Below are 21,635 nucleotides of genomic sequence, written 5' to 3' on the forward strand. Positions count from 1 at the left end.
TGTGGTCTTAAAATGTAGAAACAAGCACGCAACACAACACACGGACGTGCACAACGTTTACAAATGCCGGCTTTTTGGATTAGCTCGACTTGGATTGAAGTTGAGTGCTGAGTTGAGTGTTTGCAGCGCAAGCAACATCTTAAAGCATTTATTGCAAGATCAGTACAGGTCAGTTTTTACAATAATTTCGGATCAGCTAGCATGTTTTGTATATACTGCCCATACAAAACGCTCTTCTAGGTTTTAGCGCTTTTAGTTAGTCAACAGATGGCATGATATTCAAAATGGCCGCTGTTAGGTAGGTAAATGCTGCTCCTTAGCATCGATAAAGTCGACTAATCCTTAATTTTATGACATATATAAAATATGTAACACTGCTACAACAATTAATGGGTATCTTAGTTACTTACCTCGTGAGATTTATTAGTCTAGACATTTTAATTGACAAAATAGCGCACATGTCCATGTCTCCAGACTCAAAGCCGGCATCCTCCAGTCCTGGTTTCGGTACATACCATCCAGGACGAGCTCCAACATAGCCTTTGTGTCCAGGGTTAAGAGGCATACATACATGAGGATGTATCCAACAGTATTAGTACAGCCAGACGGATCGACAATTACAATACGACATCATGAACCAAGGCAGATCATAAAGGTAACATGCGTATGATATCTGTACTAACTCAAATTTGGTACCAGTATAACAAGCGTTGAAGTTGTACATTGATAACACCAGCTGTGTACGTCTTCCTTTTTTTATTATTCTTTCAATTTTTCTAGTTGCCACTGAAATTTGAAGACTTGACCCCTGAAGAACAGAAGATTGTCCTGATCAAAAGAAAGCCCATCGAGAAAGTAGTCGTGGAAGAAGAAATAGAAGACGATTTTGACAGTCGCAAGTACTTAAAGTACATCAAGAAATAGGCATGTAGAACATGTTAGTTTATTGTAAGAATCCTGCGTTAAAAACAACTGTGTGCCAATTTTTACACGCACTGACAAAACACACACAGTGTAAATGCAACAAATGGCTGGTCAAGCTGGTCGGAGCGTCAGAGATGCGACACCTTGTGAAATACACAGAAACACCATGGCTTTGTGACGTCTTTATGAGGATGAAAGCTGGGACTCTCCACTGTCCGGGGTTCGAGTTTGGGCACTGAACCAACGTGTGTGACCCTGGAAAACAAACAACAACTTTGATTTCATCGTTAGGGGTGATACTGGAAGACAACATGTTCGAAAGTTGCGAGAAATTACACTTGGGTTTCCCTTACATGCCTATGCAGTAAGATATAATACATTAAGTATTTAAAGAGATTGAAACATTTATTTTACTGAAAAACAAGTTTTCGGACGGAGTCCGTCCTTTTTTTTTCTTTTTCGTGCTCTCAGTCCTCTCTAATAAGAATTTGTATTTCCTCCTCACCACCTTCTTTGCCCCCTTTCTCTGATGTACATTAGTATAAATATCTCTACCAAGTGTTCAATGTATCGCACCTTATGAAGGATGGGCTCCGTCCGAAAGCTTGTTTTTCAGCAAAATAAATGTTTCAATTTCTTTAAATACTTATTTTATTCACTTGCGAGTGATAGACTTCTCCCATTTTTTGCCGGTTAGTAAGATATAATACAGGATAGTAAGAACAGTACAGAGCTAATAAAAGCAGCAACAGGGGCAATCTTCTTGCAAATAGTTGTGCCAAAGATCTGCATCTAATGGGGCTATTATTCGTCATTATCTGATGACTTACCGAAAATGGTATGTGGTTATGACCTCCATACAGGGATCCAAAATGCTTCTTGTATAAGTTACACACTGTACAAACGTGTTCTGAAAAATTGCATAACTTGATGTCACAGTTACATGTTTGGATATGTACATCACACTTTCATACCTTTGTGGTGGGGACATGCCTTTGAAGCTGCACTACTGGAGGCAGATGACAACATTTTTGAATCCTACAGAAAAAGAACAAGACTGTTGGTGTGGAAGAAATAATTTTGGCACAGTTTGTATGTCCTTTCCATGTCTACAAATGGTGCCATACTTACAACTAAAATATGTCTTGGCAGCGACGGAGGTCTCTGGGCTTCCCGATCAGACTCTGTTATCATGGTTGACGTAGCGAAGCATAATTTTGGGGATATCATGCCCTTGGGTCACAAATGCTCGTAAGTCACGTGATCTCCTCGGTTTGGCTACACTCACGGCACCAGTGCCCTGTGCACTTTCCTGTTCATCTTGTAAGAGCATGTGTCTAGTTCTGAACAATTCAAGGCTAGCCTGCACTTGCAGCATAGGAGGTGCAGCAGGAGTAGAACTATGGTGACAGCGTAAAGTGCAGACAAGGCCCCTCTATTCGCGCACTTCTCACTGCATCAAACTGGCATTGTGTGTCACAACATTGTCACTAAACGTCCCGGAACTAGTGCGGCAAGCGTAGCCAAATCAAAGCCACCTTTGATTCCTCTTTCGCAAATTAGCCGAAAGGCCGGAAATGTTTACGCACAGGAAAGTTGCGGGTTGTCTCCATAAGAAGTTCCCTGTTGGGCCCACTGTACGACCGACTGAGCGTCGGGGACGGATACAGGAAATTTCTAGCATCAGTGCAGACGGAGGCCAAGACAGTCTCGGAAGACTGTTTTCTTTGCACGAGTTCTATGTAGATGCTCTCTTCTAGAAAACAGAATACAAATTACATTAGAAATAGCATTTCCTTTTCATTCTTTTTTAATAAGATGGATGAGGTATTTTTATCATTTTATACCCTTCAGGATAGTGAAAGTAGGTTTGATTTTAATTGATTTCCGATGAATTGCAGTAACTAAAAATGATTTTCGATTTATCGCCAAAATAAAGCTTAAAAACAACAGATACAAGAAAAGGCAACGTAGTGTGGGACTCGTCTCACCTTCCAGGAAAGCTGCCATCTGCGTCAGGTCTGTGCAATATGTTGATGCCTAGAAAGAAATGTGTAACCTGTAGCGTGCTTCCAGTTGAACGGAGAAGAAATGAACAGAGTATACCTTTTGAAATATGAATTCCTCATACACTGTAAGAGGAAACGAAGCAGGAAGCAATTTTGTTCTTCCGAACGAATCAAATAGAACGATGTTAAGCTGCAGCTCGTGCTTTCTGCGAAACCACACGCCGGGACAAGAAATCTACGAGAAATTATGGTTTAACACCACCAAACATGATGCTTATACAATCGTGTTCTGCAAGTGGAACGCTTACTGATTTTATCTTCAAGTTGACACAGCATTTCAAGGCCTTCGTCGGCATTATAGGACAACTCACAACCTGCCGCAGAACTTTTGTTCGGCGCTGTGGGAGTCAAATGTTTGTGTAAAAAGCCAGCTGTTCATGATCAGCTGCATTGAGCGGCCATTTTAAGGAGCGTCATTTACGTTGCTATGCAACCATGCAACCAGGGTCGCAACGACTACTCATGTCGCGTGCTAACTTCGATTACTTCGATATCTCAATAATGCGGACAGAGCCAAATAACCACAACAATAAAAAAAAAACGCGAGAATCGATTTGCAACACCAGCAACTTGACTTACAATGATGACTTTTTAAAATATTTTGTTGTATGCGTGTGTTTGTGTTTGGGGAAGGGAACCGGCAAACTTGGAGGTACACAAAACAGTGCTGTTCGGTGTGATTTCCAATAATCGTACAGCTAATAGTAGATACAAACCGTGTCTGTTAAACAGACATCAAGTTACGTAAGATGCCTTCAACAGTGAAGGTAACGAAACGCACTCTCACTTAGCTGCAAATGCTCAATGAGACCCGCTGATGCTCAACAAGCTCTTCTCTAAAGAACCACATCTTTCGATCAATCAATCAGTGCTTTTTTTCTCTCTCTCTCTCAGATTGGCATAATAGGAGGTTCTGGACTGGACGATCCTGACATCCTGTTGAACAGAAAAGAGTTAAACGTCTCGACTCCGTTTGGCGAGGTGAATGCTCTTTCTCATCTTCATCTTCTTCTTCGTTGCAAATTGTTGGGAGAAGGGCAAACGCACTTCACGCTCTGAGGGCAGCAGCGGATTCAGGATTGTTCTGAGGGGGGGGGGGGGGGGGGGGGGGGGGGGGTCCAGCCTTTGCGAGCATGGTAGATACACGATCGAGGTTAATTAAACACAATGTGAAGACAAGAAATTGAGGAGGGGGTGAGATCCTCTAGATCCGCCCCTGTCTAAGGGTTCACTCAAATTTTTACGCAGCCATCAGACTCCATCATAAGCGGGCAAATAGAAGGCGTGGAATGCTTCCTACTGCAAGGTAACTGCTGCTTCACAATCTTCACACACACACACATGAAAACTCAACACTTACCTCAACGCAGGCATGGCCGAAAGCACGACGTCATGCCGAGCAACGTTAATTATCGGGCTAATATTTGGGCCCTAAAAGAGCTGGGATGCACGCACATCATCGCCACCACAGCTACGGGTTCCCTGAAAGAAGAGATTGCTCCGGGGCACGTTGTATTTCCCGACCAGTTTATAGACAGGTAATGACACCCCTCTTTTTTTTGTGCCCTTTTTATTATTATTATTTATATTGCAGGACAACTAAGCGAGCGAGCACATTCTACGACGGAGCCGAGACATCTCCGAAAGGAGTCTGCCACATTTCGATGGCGTCTCCTTTCTGCGATCTTTTACGTGAGGTCAGACTTTGCGTTTGAGAAACAAAAGAGCTTTTTTTTTTTTGTTGCTATTTTAAATTTGTCGGGCAGGTACTCATATCGTCGGCGAAGCAGCTGGGAATAGCGGCCCACGACAAGGCAACGGTTGTTACGATCGAGGGGCCACGTTTTTCCAGTGTCGCGGAAAGCAACATGTTTCGTGCATGGGGAGGACACATCATCAACATGACTACAGTGCCAGAGGTTTGACTGTGTACTTTTAACTACTCCCTACATAGTTGTGACATGAGACAGCTCCTATCTCCAATCAATTTTGGCAACGGATGTTCCGGAAAGGGGGGCAATTGAGCGATTCCCCCCCTCCTAAAAAAGAATCGTTAGGGTAGACATTAGGTTACACTCTCCCTCATGCTACATGCCATTTACAAAAACGGACACTGTAAAAGTGGCTAATTTTGCGGTCTTAATAATTCGCGAAATGTCATAAAGGCTCAACATGTAAACTGGCTTATACTGAGGCTTACCGTGAACTCCAACCATACAATATGCCATACGTGCCAGTTTTGTGAAAGCAGGTATATCTGCAATGCCAAGTGATACAGCATGCAAATAAACCGCTGATGTTGAAGTGGCGTTTCAATTATAGCAGTGTTATATATTATTATATAATAATTATTATAGCAGTTTGTGAGAATGAAGATCGTCAAGTAAGCCGATTTGTCTTTGTGGAGCTGATATCGTCGCAAATTTCAATGCCTATACTTTTTTATCCCCGCTACCTGTATTCCGCGAGGAAAACTTCGATCGCAAAAATTGAGTTCTCACAAAAATTTCTAATTTTACGGTATTTAATCTTGCAGGTGGTCCTTGCTAAAGAGGCTGGACTATTGTACGCAGCCATTGCATTGTCCACGGATTATGACTGCTGGAAGCAAGATCACGCGCATGTGAGTTGTAGGTTCTTGTGTTCTCCCCATTACTACAATCTTCTGTCTTCAAAAAATGAGATATTTATTTATTCATAATACTTCTGGCTTTGGGTATGCTGTAGAAGGAAGGTGCAGTGCATAGCCAAAGCAAAGTGCACAATCACAACTCAAAATCAAATCACACCACACGCAGCGACCATCATCGGCTTGTCAAGAACACATCACTTAACGACGACTTTGCCAAAAAAGTCAACAGAGAAGACATCAAACTGAAATGTAGGAGAGAAATGAAGACAAAGTGTCACACATGACAGCCTCGTTGGATAATAGATTCCAGTTTGCAATGACAGTAGGGACAAAAGAACCCTTTGAACAATTAAAGCGAACATGGTATCGTTCAATTGGTTTAGAGTGTTTCTTAAGAGACGACCCTCTAGGCAACATACTGATGTAATCAGTGATGATGATGTAATGGGGTGATATATGTAAGGTTACTTAAGATTAAGCACAGTGTCTTGAGATGTTGAACCCTAACTCTATGCGAGAGTATCGGAATTTGAGCCATTTCTAACATACGTGTCAGGGAATCCAAACAGGAATACTTGTTAAACACAAAGGATATGCAGTATTATTTTCCATCCAAAGCAGCTGTTCCCCTCTAAGACTAGTCAACCTTTTGGCTGTACACCCCTTGCATTTCTAAGCTCGTCGAACACAATGTGTTTTCTGTATCTAAGAAATTGTTAGATTTTCCGCAACATTTCTTCAGGTTGAAGTGGCCGAGGTGCTTAAGACTTTGAAGGAGAATTCGGACAAGGCCTTGCGTATCATACGAAGATCCATCCCAGAGATTAAGAATAAGGACTGGGACCACGTAATCGGTGAAGCCAAAGTGGGTATATTGTAGTGCACATCCTTTTTCTTGTTCATTTCCAACATGTTTTCATTGCAGGAACAACTGCACAATGCAGTTATGTTGTAAACGACAATATTGTTACGTACGGGGCCAAAGAAGAATGTATATTATATATGTATTTGGTGTGTGCAGATCATATTGTACACGCATAAAATGATGAATTCCATATTAATCTTCACAACGATCCTTTTAATCAACATCTTATATGTTTTAAAAGAAAAATCATAACACATCCTGATCTACGGATGGTAAGCACGAGCTGCAATACTGTTGACGGAATGTTGCGCTTATAGACAATCTCAACATGCAGACAGACAGACGTGAAATTAAACCAAGTACTTAAGCGATGACTTAGCATTTAATGATATCGCACAAGGTACTAAGCTCTTAATGTATAAATGTGTTCAGATTTCTCAATGAAACAAAACACTTCCTTTGGACTAGCAGAAACCGACCAAGGTTAAACTCTGGAAGCATCCAACCACCACTCTCTGACGTACACATTTTGTTCTTACAATTGCTAACAACATAGGTGGCATCTACGGAATAAATATGTCACACTTTACGGAGGAAAGTGCGACTCCTGCTCCGTTACGTTTTTTTGTCAGTCAACACTCAACGGCGGAGGAAAGTGGCTACAGACGTCCCGAAGAGGAGTCAGCCAGGTCGATGCAAATCTTGAAGTAGACGTAAGGATAGTACTCTTGTTGCCCCATGTTGAGGCCAGGAATGTCCTGTTTGGGGGAAGTAACACGTAATTTTTTTAGTCTCACGCATTCTCAGTGGCTATGCTTAACCATCTGACGGAAGATTCGACTTTTTTTTATTCAGAAGAGCACTGCAAGCCCTCACTGTATGTAGACACTTGCGTTTTCTGAAAATCGGGGTGGCAAAAGCCGGATTTTTATTTCAGGAGCTGCAAAATTGCGCGACACCGGATGGAGGATTAAAAATTGAGGCTCTTCTCCCATCTGAGATCAACTCCACACGCTAAATGTGCTGTGCATTAGCACTAACTGTGGGGCATGCGGATGCTATATTGGTGGTCGAATTTGCACTTTGGAAAGTTGTTTTCCATTTTTTTATTTGTTTTTTTGTTATGCGCCTAAGTGACTGCGATCCCGAGGCAAAAGCAGGCTTTACCACGTTCAACCCGTAAACACAATGCTCTGTTGATTTGTGGCTGCAGTGCAATGTACGACAGATGTCATGAGTGTTTGCACAACCGTAAGGCCTATAATATGATATGTGGCCTGCAAGGTGGGGGTCCCTTGTACGTCGGCACTACAATGCGCATACGCTTTCCGAGAATGGTGAGTAGCAAAATATGTACAGCGAAGGGCGCTGTCCGTTACTGTGTTCCAGTGGTCCTGGTGGCCCACCGGAAACACTACACTGCATGTGGAGCCCAGATATGTGCGTGAAACATCTTTTCTTTTTTTCCGTTTTGCATTTCTGCACATCTATAGTGTGCTGGGTACAGTCTGAGAATTGCTGCTGGAATGACCCATAGAATTGCAATACAATGACTCACATCAACAGGACCCTGGGCGATGCTCGTGTCAAGGTGACTGTAAAGCTGGTTGAGGACTTCGCGGAGACGCTTTTGCATTTTCTTGTGCGGATGCAGGACCATGCCTTGGAAGTTGACTGGGAGACCATACCTTGCGATAGAAAGCTACCCATTATACCCATAATACCCAGATACATAACCCATAATACCCATAATACATAACGCTTCTTTTCCTCGCGTGTCAGTGTATACGTCCGGCGTTAGGAACTGCTTTCCCTATTTTACAACATCAGGAAAGGGATACGTACCTAAGAACTGATTCAACAAACAACCTAAGTGCCTTCACATGGATCCAGGCCATGAAGGCTTCGCTGAAGTTCACTTTGAGCCAGCGGACAAGAAGGCCCTGCAATGCAAGTGGCAGCCACGCAGTGATACAGCAGGTTTGCCAACTGATACAGCAGAAACACTTACGTATTGTTTTTTCTTGTCACTCTCCAGCTTGGCAATTTCATTCTTCCCAGCCAAGAGGGCACTTTCATCGTAGACAAAGTCTCTGACCACAAACCTGCCATCAATGTTATCGTACATTATGCGACGCTCACATATGTGCAACTACAGAACGACTATGTTATACATACGTGTATGCGTCATATATTAGGTAACTAATTGAGCATCGTGTTTATCCAAATACGACGATTTTTTGGCACACCTCAATGCTAACAAATATGTACATTGAGAGAATGTCGGCTGGATTGCAAGTTACACAAAGACGACTTGTAGTTTAAAGAATCCGACAAAATATTTTACCTTGCGTTCACCTGCGCTGCCATTATAAAGTTTATACAATTTTTTCCGCACTAATACTTTTTATTGTACCAATCTACTTACTATTAATGAGGTTCTGCCAGACATCTGTGCCAGAGCACTGCACGGGCTTACCCGAAAGCCCAAGCCCGGCCCACGGTCTGGGCAAAGCCTTTTTGTGGGCCAGGGCCGGGCCCGTGCATTGCCGGTTCTAGGCCGGGATCAAGCCTATGTTACCCCACTGTTAGTTAGCCACAGTCAACTCTTACAGCCCGCTACACTGGGCCGGGCCGGGTAGGCTAGAAATTTCTCAGGCCGGCAAACTTAGATATTGGTCGGGCTTGGGCCAGGCCCGGGCTGGAGCCGTCGGGCTGGTAAATCAAAGGAAGGCCGGGCTCAGGCCGGGGCATAAGAATGTTACCCGTGCAGTGCTCTAATTCTGTGCACATGCTATATGTCCCTGGGGAAGCAATTACTTGTTTTCTCGGCAGTGAAGCTTGAACTCGTCCTTGACTTTCTCGAAGAGCGTCACCGTGAAGAGGCCATGCTCACTGTCTTCAAAGACCAACCTGAGTGATGGAAAGTGTGGAAATTTGTGGGAAAAAAGTGGAAATTTAGCCAAAGCGCCACTTGTGCAGTTTTGCTCGAAAATCTGGAAAGCTCACTGAGATGACTTGGGAACCACCATGTCGGCCAACTTCTCGTACTTCAACTCCAGTCCTTATACAATGCCCTGTAGAATAACAGCGGAGGTACATCAGGGTGCAGACCGTGCAGCCAGGTTACTTTTCATTTATGCAGAGTAAAAAATAAAACGATATTGTGCAGATGTTCAGCATTTTTTAAGGATGGTGTCAGAATGACTCGTACGTATCGTAGAAGGGTAGAAAATCCAGCGAACCGGTAAGGAAATATTGAGGGAAGTGCCTCGGGACGAGAGCAGACGATATTTCAAACAGGGACCGTTCTTCCTCTGGGCTAGGGTTAGGGACGACGTGCTAAGGGTTCATGGGTGCTGTCGGTCAACAGCTCGGCGGCAAGGAAAAATCCGTCCAGTCTTTTACGACACAGGTGAACAAATTGCATCCGTAACGCACTTTGTTGGTGTGCGGAAGGGGATTTATGTGAATGAATGCATCTTTACACCAGAGCCGGTTACAGAGATACGAAGAGTACGAACAACGGGACGAAACGGGAAAACAAGCAGATGTGAACACCCATTCAAAAAAATAAGGAGGTTTAGCGGTTACCTGGGGAAGTTTCTGCAGCATGCAAGTTTTTTCTTTTTTTGTACACATTGTGCACTATTTAATTGCTTTTTTTTAAATTCCGTGTTAGCGCCACAAAACAACTCTGGCTATGTGTGCTGTTGAGATGTGGACAGATGGAGAGAGGACAGCAGGAAGGAGTGGGGGACAGGGGAGGGGTTAGTATGCATCCTGGGCCGACTCCAGGGGGAACTGTGACAACATTCGTCTGGAAGGAAAGTATTTGGAAAACCTAGGGAAAACCTCAGGCAGAACAGCCAGCGGTAGGATTTGAACCCCACCATCTCCCAGTCTTCAGCACGACCTTGGTTACCATGGTTACCGGCCGGGACGCCTTAACCCTCGCGGCCACGCCGCTGATGTGCAACAATGTTTGAAGCTTACTTTGGTACAACCACAAGGAGAGTGGTAAGGTACTCGGATCCGAGGACAAAGTGCTCTTTCTTCACCAGGTCTGCCAGGCTTCTGACCAAGAGACTCCCCCTGCAACGGAAGGGCGACAGCGTCAGAGCAAGGCCAGAGACTGCAGGTCCATTGCGGCTTAGTGAGCCAGAACTGTCCCAAGGGGAAGCTTATCTGACGACTCACGTCGCTTTCCGTTCTATCGACTGCAACTGCGTCTTGAGGTTGTTGAAAGCTGCTGATCTTGTTTTCAGGTCCCCGTCTATCTGCGACACTTGCTGCGGAACATTACTCCGGTTAACATCCCTTTTCCGTCAGTTACAAGGTTGCCTCACCTTGTTGATGATTTCCGTGATGTTCTTGAGGGATTGCTTGATCGGGTATTTAGCCATGTCCCATTGAAACCGCGTTAGATAGGCTTCGAGTTCAACTGGAAACAGAAGCACACGTTTTTGCCCGACCATTCACGTTTCGGGGGGCATCGAAACTCACGGCCATTGGCGAGGAGGTTGTCGGCCAATTTGTCTCTCTGGTCTTCCAGCACGTCGCCCAGGTAGCTGGCCACTTTTCTGGTCACACTGGTGGTCGACAGATGAATGTAAGACAGCAACAATACATAGATACACTGACCACTATGAGAGACATACCTCTCCACATAGGTGTCCAGTTTTCCAGCTCGTCCGAGAGACCGACCAGCTGGTCTAGCGTGCCCACCTAGTTCGGATGGAGCTGGGCTATAAGCACTGAATTATCCAGACCCCCCTCTCTCAACACCCCTTTTCACTCTCTTTATCTCATTATTTTTTATTTTATTTTTTATTTCAGCTCTAGACACGTGTCAGTAATGCTACATAAAGCTGTTATGGGATAACTGTAATAATCCACACAGTCCCCAACTTTTGCCCACCTGTGGTGGGGTTTCGGTATAAACCACTGATTGTAAGCCAAAACACATGATGCCACACGAGCTAAATACCCACCTTGAGATCTGGAATGTGGAACTTGTAGCTGGAAGCAACGTTGTTCTGCTTCATGGTGGCATTGCACAGTTTTTCCCATGTCTGTTGGCAGGATTTCTCCCCAGGAGCAGATATCAGCCAGAATTCTGACATGCTTCCGGGGTATTATTGCCGTCCGCCTGTGGAATTCGTCAATTTTCTGCATTAATTTTCGTCACAAGCAAGGAATGTTCTTAACTGGTTCCCACCACAAGTGAGTAGCATTCTATGAGAATCACCGCAAAGACCTCTTAAAACGGGCGAAGAAGTTAATAAAACAACTCAGATGCACTCCTCCTCTTCGAGGTACCCCACCCCGAAATGCGGACAGTTTACGTGCAAACGGGAATACATAAAAACTGTTAACTATGGAAATAAACGTGAATTATCCGTATTGCAGCATTTCCAGATTCGGTCCTATGTTTAGCATTTCGACGTTTGGCCGCGAATGACGGCACTTTATATAACGCTTTCCACGTTACGTACAAGCACCGAGCATCAGTGTTTTGTGGAATACAGCAACGTAAAGCTCGGACATAGAAAAGAACAGAAAATTTACCGAAATCCAAACTCCCCCGAGAAAGCAACCGCTGATCAATCCCGAGTCCCGTGACAACTTGCGCAGGGCTTTAAAAGCAGGTGGCGACGCTGCGCGGTCGGTCGAAGCGCTAATTATGCGCGTCTGCAAATTAATTTCGCTCTTCAGTGCTAAATTTCGCAAATAACTTCCTGAAATACTCCGTTTGTCTCGACGTTTACCATTCAGGCAAAGCGCATGTTGCAATGACACTGTTTACGTTTTTGCAGACCTGAGTAGTAATGGTATGGTGATGGTGTTGTTCACCGTGTTCTTTACCCGTGTTCGCTGCGAACTACGAAAGCCTTTATAGTGTGATCATGTTTGCGATGATATTGTAAATGATGGGATGCGTGATTTCTAAAGAGGAGATTCAACGGCAGGAAAATTGCCGGTCATTGAGATAAAATCAGGAGCAACATCAAACCCATGGAGCTCTACACAACAAATAGAAGGGTGGTGTTCATCTTCGGTAAGTGTTACTTCGATATGCGTTATGTACAGGGTGTGTGCAGATAAACTCCAGCGGTATTTGCACACGTTCCTGAGTGCCACTGGAGTTGAATTGTGCACAAACGTGGGTGAGTGGTCTATATGTGTTACATGCAACAGGCGGCCCTGGCTCCCGAAAAGGGCGTATTGTGAACGACTTGGCTCAAGGCTACGGTTTCCAAGTGGTCAGCACCGAAAAGCTGATTTTAGCCCACTTTGCTCGAAGGATCAGCACAACTTCAGCCAAGAGGGGACTCATAGGGAACATGGAAACAGCCAACCAAGTAGAACAACTTCTTCGAGTAAGTGATTACCTCCTTAAATGTCTAAAAAAGATGGTAGGTGTAGAAAGTCCACTTATTGCTTTATTTCAGAGGCAACCTCAGATATTAACTCTGCAGTTGGTGCTAGAGATTGTGATGACAGATCTGGAGATGAAGGAACAGACGGGGTCGACTTTGTTTCTACTCGACCTGGTACCCAACCTGAGATCCATGTTGCAAGTGCAAACTTTCATAAAGACCTGTGATACAGAAATGGAACAGTTTGAGCGGGAGGTGAGTTGCGAGGCACTAAACTTTGAAGGCCGGCGGAATAATTTTATTTCCTCTCTTGTTCTTTTTTTGTTTTCTGTAGTGGCCATGCTTGCTGGCTCTGAATTTAGCGATTCCAGAGAACAAAGTAGCTGAGAACCTTCGCTCACTCGTTGCCAAGAGTCCGACTCACCTGCTAAGAGACGGAATAAGTGACGAGAAGGATATAATGAAAACAAAAGTAAGTGTGTCGCAACGTACCTTGTGTCCAGATCGCAGGTGAAACACCGGGTGTGTCAAGAGAAGTAGTACACGCACCATGAAAAGAAACAGTAAAAAAATTTGCAGCTGGCATTCTGTGCAAGAGAATAGCTCACACCATAGAGAAGGTCACAAACCTTGTGGTCCATACTCGAGGGTCGGCATAGTGTACAACAAAAGAGGTCAGGTCTAGAGTTCTACCAATATTGGATTGTGCCCTTGTTGGGCGTTTTTCATGGATTGATGGGGTCAGTGGTCTTCCAGATGACGTGAATCACTGTCACCACTTTCGTTAAAGCTGCTTAGGGGAATGCACCAGGAAGATCAATCTGCTCGAATGTGGACCCGTCCCTGTTACGCACTGTTCGTGCATCGGCAGGGCGATGCTGTTCCAGAGGCACTGTCGGCCCTTTCGTTAAAACCGGCGTACGGGAAAAATGCCAGGACAAAATAGTCATCAGATAAGCCGCAGAGCGCCTGTGAGAAAAAAAAATTGCGCATAACCCGCGGCTAATACGCGTGAAATTACGGTACTTTGTAGACTACTCCAGACTGGTCTTCCGGGGGTACGGGGTCCTTCGGTTTCGATGTGAGACTTCGAAGTTTGACATGTAGTTTCAACGTAGTCCTGATATCCAACGGAAGCGAAGCCCGGCGGATAGATTCAGAAACGCCTTTGACATAAGGGATGACACCGTAACTCGCACCTCATCCTGCACCGTAACTCGGTGCAGGATGATTGATAACTGTTCAGATCGGTGAAATAACATTATTTTGTTACGTTAAGTCGGAGTTTCTCTACTTTTTTTGTCCAGTTATTCATATATGCACAGCATAGATCTGCGCTGAGGCAGTTGACCTCAAAATCGAAGGGCCCTGTTCAATATTTTTGCAGCAATGTTTCAATGCCCAGTTGTGCATGCCTTCACGTACAGGTAGTGGAGCCTTTACAAGTCTGATTACACGCGTCATAGTGCTGCTTACAAGTCTGATTTGTGCTCTTTTTAAAGATTATCACCCAGCAACAACCATTAGCTAGTGGCAGTGTGCCTGGCCTCCAAGGATGGTTACTCCGTTAATTAGCGAGTGACACCGGGTTTAACTGTTGCCTGATGGCACCACATACTCCTAATTTTGAAAAATTTTCCAAAGGTTGTATAAGTGATAACTGGCAAAACTGGTATCAAGACTGGAAATGTTGATAAATTTTGATTGCATGTTGCAGAGACGCTATGAAGAGTATGCAGCAAGTGTACGAGAGTTCCTGCGGTACTTTGACCGGAACCATCGTCTGGCAACAGTGGACGTCTCATGTGGCGTGGCTGACCTCATTTGGGCTCGAGTCTCAGAGTTCTTCTTCAACCTCGGCTTCAAACCTCGCGATGCTCTCAACACCGTGATCTTTTTTGTACTGCGTGAGTTCGCCACTTGGATTAGCCCTTGCTGCTCTTTACGGTAATTAACTGCGTAACAGAAGGTTGTATTTCCTGCAGGTGACCAAGATGCAACGATGTACGACTTCAAGAACTACCGGATGGAATGCGTCGACATTGCCGACTTAGTGACGCAGACGCCTGTCGACCTGGTAGGTTGGTCAGGATTTTCCTTATTTTACCGCGTTCACACGCAAAGTGATTGATGATTAGGGCCCGGGAGTTCGTGCAAAATGCTTATTTTTTGGATGCATACTAACGGATGTCCCACACATTACGAACCACAATGACAGGAATCTAAAATGTTTTGTGTGGCATATAGTTGCATATTTCGGCATATTTCTTCCTGATAGTCATATAATATGACGGGTGCATATTATGTCATATATACGCAGTCGGCGGATTCGACTATAGCACCCAGTACCAACTTCTGAAGACAAAATGCTCGACAAGTAGCTGACGAGCTCAAGCTGTGGTTTATAAAAATAAAGAGTATCAAAGTACTGAAGACCGTGAGCGTGCCGTTCTCGAAGGCAATGAAGAGCACATCGCATCTATGAGCTGGGCAGCTAGCTAATTCGCCGGAATGACATGCAGCGGCGCATTTTTGCAGTACATATGGCTGTCTCAACGGGTAAAAACAGGAAGTTTTTAATCATCCCATGTAAGAAAATGTGTTTGTGCGGGCGTGTGTATATGCGCATGCACCTTTGAAGATCTGAGCATGGCAGTGGCGGATCCAAGGGGGGGGCGGTTGAGCGATCCCCCCCCCCAAACGTCAGTTTCTACATTGGATTTCCCTCTCTCCCCTCCCCCACTGCGCGCTTCGACAAAGGAACCGCAACCCCCCCCCCAAACCGAGGGTCTGGATCCACCCATGGAGTATGGCCATGGTGGCTCTCTGCAACGTCCAACAAGGAATACCCGAGTGTGCACGCATGAGCAACGTTCCAGCGTCCAATGACGAACGTGCATTTTCATTTGTATAGAATGTTTTTTAGACAGCTTACACGTTTATATAGTTCCCAGTTACGCGAAAGGCTCTGCAGCAACATTCCTGGCATTATAATATTTCTGCATATGTTGTGCGTATGTAGACGTTTTGCGCCGCACATTTGCATGCATGTTTTGGAAGATTTCCGCGCATAAAGTCCTGGGCCCTAGTGATGATTATGAAGTGGTGGTCAAAATGTAACCGTCAGTTTTTTTTTTTTCCGGCTGTTTTCATAGGAGCACCTTTTCGATGCATTGAGCAAGTACGTGGAGAAGTACAGGGCAGCATGCGAGTGCTTCGCAGTTCGTTTTGGAGACTTGAATATGTTGGAAATGCTCCAGTATGAGGTATGCATAATCTCTATGTGACTATGATTACCGTAATTTCACACGTATTAGCCGTGGCCTATGCACGATTTTTGTTCTTTTTTTTTTTTTTTGCGGGCACGCTGCGGCTTTATTCGCCGGTGATGCTTATGTGATGACTATTTTTCCCCTGTATTTTCCTCATACCCCGGTATTAACAAAAGGGCCGACAGTGTCTCATGTTTTCGGCAGTGCCGTGTATGCCAAAGGGAGTCTGGCCATTAGGAGGAGCCTAAAAAAGAGGCTCGACCTGTCAATCAAATTGAGCATTTTTCATTGGCTGCTGTTTTCTATGCGGGCCGCCATGACACCAAAATTTTCCCGAAAATGGCGGCGTAGCTTGGAACAGCGAAGCGAGGATTTCATTACCAAATTTTTATCACAAATTACATCAATTTTATTCCCTAAGTGTAGATTCTGTTGCAATTATCTTGCAAATCACCTTTAAATTACGTTCCAGTCTCAATGTTTGCCTGAAAATAACATGTTTTGTCGTCCTTGTTAAGCCTAATAACGACAGCAATCACAGGCGAATAGCGAGAAAAGTGCTACGGATTGTCAAAAATTTGCATTTTATGACAGTTTTATTCATGTACGCACCTCTGCCCATTTTCGATTCAATCATATTATGTTTTATAGTTAAAATACGTATAATACAGACAGTCTGTTCCAACTAGCGGTTCTACCGGCCAATCAGTTCTGCTAGCATGCATTTCTGCTTCTGCTACTTCTGCTATTCTCCGTTTCTCCCTCTCCATCCAGATGGCGCCGTTAGAAGTGGACGCAAAATCCGTTATGTTGCTTGGTCGTCAAGGAATATCCTATTCAATCCAATCCAATCCAGTTCCCCGAAAATGTCGGCACCCAGTGAATACAGATAATTTATAGCTTGGATAGCCTGGGATTAATAGCGAACTGTATTTTGCCTCGTGATTGGCCAGGGAGCTCAAAAAGGGGGTGGAGCTCCAGGTATAGGCAGGTCCCATTAATGGCCAGACTCCCTTTGGTATACACGGCACTGGTTTTCGGGAACAGCTACGCCCTGCCAATGCACGAACAATGCGTAACATGGGCGCGTCCACATTCGAGTAGACTGACCTTCCTGGTACCTTCTCCCATGCAGCTTTAACGAAAGGAGTGACAGTGATTCATGTCTTCTGGAAGACTACTGACCCGTCAATCCACAAGAAAAACATGCAACAAGGGCACAATCCGATCTTAGTAGAACAAGTGCTAGAACTGACCTCCTTTGTTATACACCATGCCACCCCGGAATCAGCATCACTGGTTTTCCGCACAAATCAGTCGCGTCGTACTGCCCGCGGCTCATCTGCGAGTGCGGCTTATCAGGCGGAAAATTTTCAGAATGTTCCTAATAACGGGTCCTGCTGCTCATGTGCCGTGAGCTCATGTGCCGATTCCACCGCAACTTTAGTAGCACGGCCGGATCGTCTCGCGCAGCCACCGAGAAGGAGCGCCTGTGGCCAGAGTGATGCAAGACGAATGCGACTGACATGGAGTTTTCGTCCACGCTTGATGGAACTAGGGTTGCCACCAGGCCGGTATTATACCAGCACGGCCGGTTATTTGCTCGCTCTGCCGGTTGCCGGTAGGAAGGTGATACCGGCAGCCTTTTGCCGGTATTTGTGACTCAAGACCTTTCATATGGGCTTTTGCGGGGTTTTCCCTTCAACATTCCACTACAGCTTGAATAAACCTGGAGCATAGACCCAACTCCGCAGTCACCAGTTCTTTCCTTAGTTATTCATTATTATTATTATTACACACAGGAACATATGTTTCCTCGTATTATCTTGCACGCTCTCTCTCTCTTTTTCTCTGTGTGCTCTTCCACCCCTCACCCACTTCCCTTTCCCACGAGCCTTTCCCCTTTCCCTCTATTCCACCTCCTCTCCCTCAGCCGGTATTTTTCACTACGAAAGGTGGCAACCCTAGATGGAACGGAAGACGATTTGGTGTGGGAGAATCGCAACGTTCGATTCCAGAGGGTTCGCCGCAGACATTTCGGAATAAATCGCGACAATGAGGCAGAATCGAGACGTTCGATTTTGGGGTGATCGCTGCGAATATCTCTGAGTAAAACGGAAGTGAAGTGTCGGGGTTTCCATTTTTACCCGCGTATTGAACCCCCCCCCCCCCCCCCCCCCAATGCGACGTTTTTGGGTAAAATATCTGCATCTTATACGCAAGTAAATACGGCGGTTTCATCTCAAATACTATTTCAAGCTGCTCTGACTTCAGCTCAGACAAAGATGCCATGCTGTCCTTAAAGCCGTCCTTTTTCTTCTGACCTGCAGGACGACCGTCAGATATTCTTTCTCGATGAGAAGGACCTCGACCACTACATCTACACTGGACACCGGGGAGACAAGTCGAACTGTGCCAAACTGAGAGCTGTCTGCACCACAGAAAACCATGTCTGTCTCTTCCCCGCTGACATCGATGTCAAGGCATGCAAACAGATGGCGTCGCTGTACTCCTACGCACGGCGCCGTACACGGGACGGGGTGTCGGGTCCCAGGCCTAGTCTTGTCCCCCCCTCCTGACCCAGGCGTTCCGTCACCTGGGGTCCCGACACCAGAGACTAGAGAAGTCGTACCCGGGTTTGGAAAGAAAAAATTTATCTCTCTGAGCAAAGGCTCAGAAGCAGTCAGTTGTGGCTGCTCCCTCTGTGACTGACTTTAAAGGGTCAGCACAGAGGCACAAGTGAGTAGCGAGCAGGTGCGGGGTATGCGGTCCCCTGATGCGAACCTTTGCGGATCCCTCTGTAGTGCCTTGCAGGCACTGGATAGTTTACCGTCACTATTTATGTATTTATTACTTAGGTTCACATCCACATTGCCAGTCTCATAGAGTGAGAGATTCTCTTAAAAACTGACCATATTCTTTGGTTACTGCATTTTTAGATAAAGCCGAGTTTTTTTTTTTTTTTTTTATTCCCTCGTTTGTGTTGAGGGGATGAATGATGGGTAAGATCAAATAGTGATATTGCCACAGTTATGGTTGCACTGTAATGGCCCAAGTGTGGAAACACAATGGTAACGGAACAGTACAGCATTTTGTCCACGGTATGCAGCCAAGTGAACAAAAAATTATGTTTATAACTGCCAGCATGATTCACCCGGGGCCCAATCTTCAGCCAGTACATAACAACCCATTACTGTTATTTTTTAAAGGGACTTTCGATTTTCTCAAACACCCCGTAGAATTTTTACTGAAAGCAGCTCCTCCTGTCGTGAGAAATTTTTCTCGATCAAAGTGCGCCAGTTTTTAACCATGCGCTGTTTACCCTGCCTCCAGACCTTCCCTCGATGTTCCTACTTGCTCTCACGTTCCTCCTCGCTCATTCCTATTCGTTGTCGTAAGCACGTGACATCCACTGCCTCACCGGCAGCGCCGCCTCCTGCAGTGATGTCGGAGCCGGATAAGTTTCGTCATTCACGGTGCAGATTTTCTATGCACCTGTTACACCCTTCGGTGTGAAACCTTGAATGCAGGTGCAAATATAACCACCTTTTATATCTGTTTAGCATAACTCGGGACAAAGTGTTGCGACACCTCTTGAGTGCCAACGTCAAAAGTGATCCAATATAAACACAATTGAATACAAAGTGCTTCATCTGGGGCAGCACAGTATTGTGTTACCTGCAGGTTCCGTGCTGGCGTTTCATATTGAATTTTTCATATTATTATCGAATTTTATTTTTGTTTTATATTTATAATATATTTATGTATATATATTTATATTATTTATTTTATATTGAATTCATATTGAATTTCATATCAGAATACGCAGGTTGAGATACTGTCGTTGTCTTGTCTTGTTGTGTCCACAACACTTTTAAAGCCATGCTTTGTATTCAATATTACGACGTCACATTTCTCATTCTTCACATTTGCTTACTGCCAAGTCCTATGGTCTTAGATATAGGTTCTCAAACTTTTTCACCCCGGGGGAACCTTTCGAGAACCAACTTCCGAAAAGTCCCGAGGAACCTACTTATTCACACTTATTGCGAGAGGAATAAAGCTGCCGTAAGCAATTCAAAAACACACCGCGCTGGAGGCACGCGCGCAGCTACCGACGAGGAAGAGAGGAGGGGAAACTGCACGTCTTCACCCTCTCCAACGACCAGATAAAGTTCCCGAAACTGCGCAGAGAAGAGCGTGTATCGAACAAGACGTTATACCACCGTCTGTCATATCAAGATGGGTCAACATTGGCCCGGCTTACGTATTTGCAGCAAGCTAAGCCACGCTTGTGTTCCCCGAAACACAGTTTGGGAACATATAGTCTAAGAAGAACACAAAAAAGATAGAAGTTACCGCCAATGAATGTCCCCGCTGTTTGTAGTTTTGCCATCGAGCTGTCTTACCAGGCGGGTAAAAAAAAAGCTGTACCATACAGTGGCAGTTTATGTGTTTACCTTGTGTTTACTTTGTGTTTACCTTGTGTTTACCTCGACTTTACCTGCATGTTCCTTTTCGAGAAGCACTTGCATTCATTTTGGGTTGCCTCCTCTTCTGTTGGTCAGAGCAGAGACGTTCCATGGAAGGCTATACCCACTGTTGCCACGCACGAACAAAGGGAATTTACGGGTCTCGAAGCGAGCTTGGAGCGATGCTAGTCCCGTCATTGCAGCACAGTATTTTTTCGGCACCTTTATACACACACACAAAGCATGTACGGCACAATCAGCTTCGAGGATCCATCTAGTCACGCTAGCGGCTGTAGCACTTTACGTGTAGGGAAATTGTTAGAAGACTGCCACCGTGAGGGGAGCACATTCTTTCTCCGTCCTCTGCAGAGTGCAATGAGGAAGCACACGCACGTAAATGTAATGCTACAATGGATGGTACAAAAATGTATCTCGATCGTCGAGTACTGTTGTACATGAAGATTATTCTTTTTTCCTTCAAAACTGCCTCACGTCGGGAGCAGGGATGTTTCCGGGCAAGCTAACAAGGAGGAATTCCACAGTGAGTGCGGTGGTCCCTTCAGAGATAACTCCTTGACTTGTCTGCGAGTATATGACCCAAGAAGGTTGTCATCACCCTTTTATAAGTCGAAAAGCTAGTCATGCACTTCTGTTTGCTGTCAAAATAATGATAAATATCGCGATTATTGACCAAATGGGTTTTGTTTCAAATTCAAGTTTGAGGTGGTTCCCGCTTTCTAAGTAACAGTGAGCTCTGCGGGACAAGAACTGCGACGGAGGATGCCTTTAAGCGTTTATAGGATATCTTTTGTGGCCAGAGAGCCGAGAAAGCATTCCATGGGCCAATTTTGTGTCGCCAGACACGTACTTTTAAGATGTCCGACTCTCAGATGTGCTGACCTCTGATGGTTGGTTGGTGGCGTGTGCCCTCCATTAGGAGGTGAGCATCTCCGAGGGTCACAAAATGGCGCGCCGACAAAAAAAATATGGCCTCATGTCCCCCCACCGTTTGAATGTG

The 21,635-nt window shown here is 45.0% G+C and overlaps 5 protein-coding genes across 7 annotated transcripts; 3 read left to right on the plus strand and 2 right to left on the minus strand.

Annotated features, from left to right (window-relative positions):
- The first annotated feature begins 211 nt into the window (after positions 1–211).
- On the plus strand, positions 212–972 carry LOC135390932 (large ribosomal subunit protein mL55-like). Its single transcript, XM_064620933.1, has 3 exons — positions 212–298; positions 475–655; positions 781–972. Exons 1-3 carry the CDS (start codon positions 273–275, stop codon positions 922–924), a joined length of 351 nt encoding a protein of 116 aa, XP_064477003.1. The 5' UTR covers positions 212–272; the 3' UTR covers positions 925–972.
- Positions 930–3,973, minus strand: LOC135390931 (spermatogenesis-associated protein 6-like). Of its 3 annotated transcripts, none has more exons than XM_064620932.1 (9): positions 3,781–3,973; positions 3,242–3,331; positions 3,031–3,168; positions 2,916–2,964; positions 2,514–2,680; positions 2,056–2,157; positions 1,899–1,962; positions 1,755–1,834; positions 930–1,179 (listed from the first exon to the last, which is right to left on the minus strand). In XM_064620932.1, the coding sequence occupies exons 2-9, from the start codon at positions 3,287–3,289 to the stop codon at positions 1,108–1,110; spliced, it is 720 nt and encodes a 239-aa protein (XP_064477002.1). In that variant the 5' UTR covers positions 3,290–3,331; positions 3,781–3,973; the 3' UTR covers positions 930–1,107. The 3 variants fall into 3 exon arrangements, with proteins under 3 accessions (XP_064477002.1, XP_064477001.1, XP_064477000.1); XM_064620931.1 differs by having other exon boundaries at positions 3,775–3,973; XM_064620930.1 differs by lacking the exon at positions 3,781–3,973 and having other exon boundaries at positions 3,242–3,447.
- LOC135390929 (S-methyl-5'-thioadenosine phosphorylase-like) lies at positions 3,600–6,680 on the plus strand. The gene is made up of 8 exons (XM_064620929.1): positions 3,600–3,760; positions 3,888–3,974; positions 4,242–4,531; positions 4,588–4,690; positions 4,760–4,912; positions 5,530–5,616; positions 6,368–6,490; positions 6,551–6,680. Exons 1-8 carry the CDS (start codon positions 3,743–3,745, stop codon positions 6,578–6,580), a joined length of 891 nt encoding a protein of 296 aa, XP_064476999.1. The 5' UTR covers positions 3,600–3,742; the 3' UTR covers positions 6,581–6,680.
- A 2-nt stretch (positions 6,681–6,682) lies between these two features.
- Positions 6,683–12,162, minus strand: LOC135390928 (V-type proton ATPase subunit C-like). Its single transcript, XM_064620928.1, is given in 15 exon segments — positions 6,683–7,248; positions 8,049–8,178; positions 8,336–8,433; positions 8,502–8,595; positions 9,311–9,403; positions 9,500–9,548; positions 9,551–9,567; positions 10,487–10,585; positions 10,691–10,782; positions 10,840–10,934; positions 10,997–11,082; positions 11,152–11,179; positions 11,182–11,218; positions 11,485–11,642; positions 12,062–12,162. Coding segments are annotated over 14 exon segments (1,149 nt in total). The 5' UTR covers positions 11,617–11,642; positions 12,062–12,162; the 3' UTR covers positions 6,683–7,149.
- LOC135390927 (uncharacterized) lies at positions 12,138–20,891 on the plus strand. Its single transcript, XM_064620927.1, has 8 exons — positions 12,138–12,551; positions 12,692–12,873; positions 12,946–13,128; positions 13,208–13,345; positions 14,591–14,780; positions 14,859–14,950; positions 16,029–16,139; positions 18,476–20,891. The coding sequence occupies exons 1-8, from the start codon at positions 12,509–12,511 to the stop codon at positions 18,722–18,724; spliced, it is 1,188 nt and encodes a 395-aa protein (XP_064476997.1). The 5' UTR covers positions 12,138–12,508; the 3' UTR covers positions 18,725–20,891.
- Positions 20,892–21,635: the final 744 nt, after the last annotated feature.

Source organism: Ornithodoros turicata, chromosome 4 (genome assembly GCF_037126465.1).
Source record: "Ornithodoros turicata isolate Travis chromosome 4, ASM3712646v1, whole genome shotgun sequence".
In the NCBI taxonomy this organism is placed as follows: Eukaryota; Metazoa; Arthropoda; class Arachnida; order Ixodida; family Argasidae; genus Ornithodoros; species Ornithodoros turicata.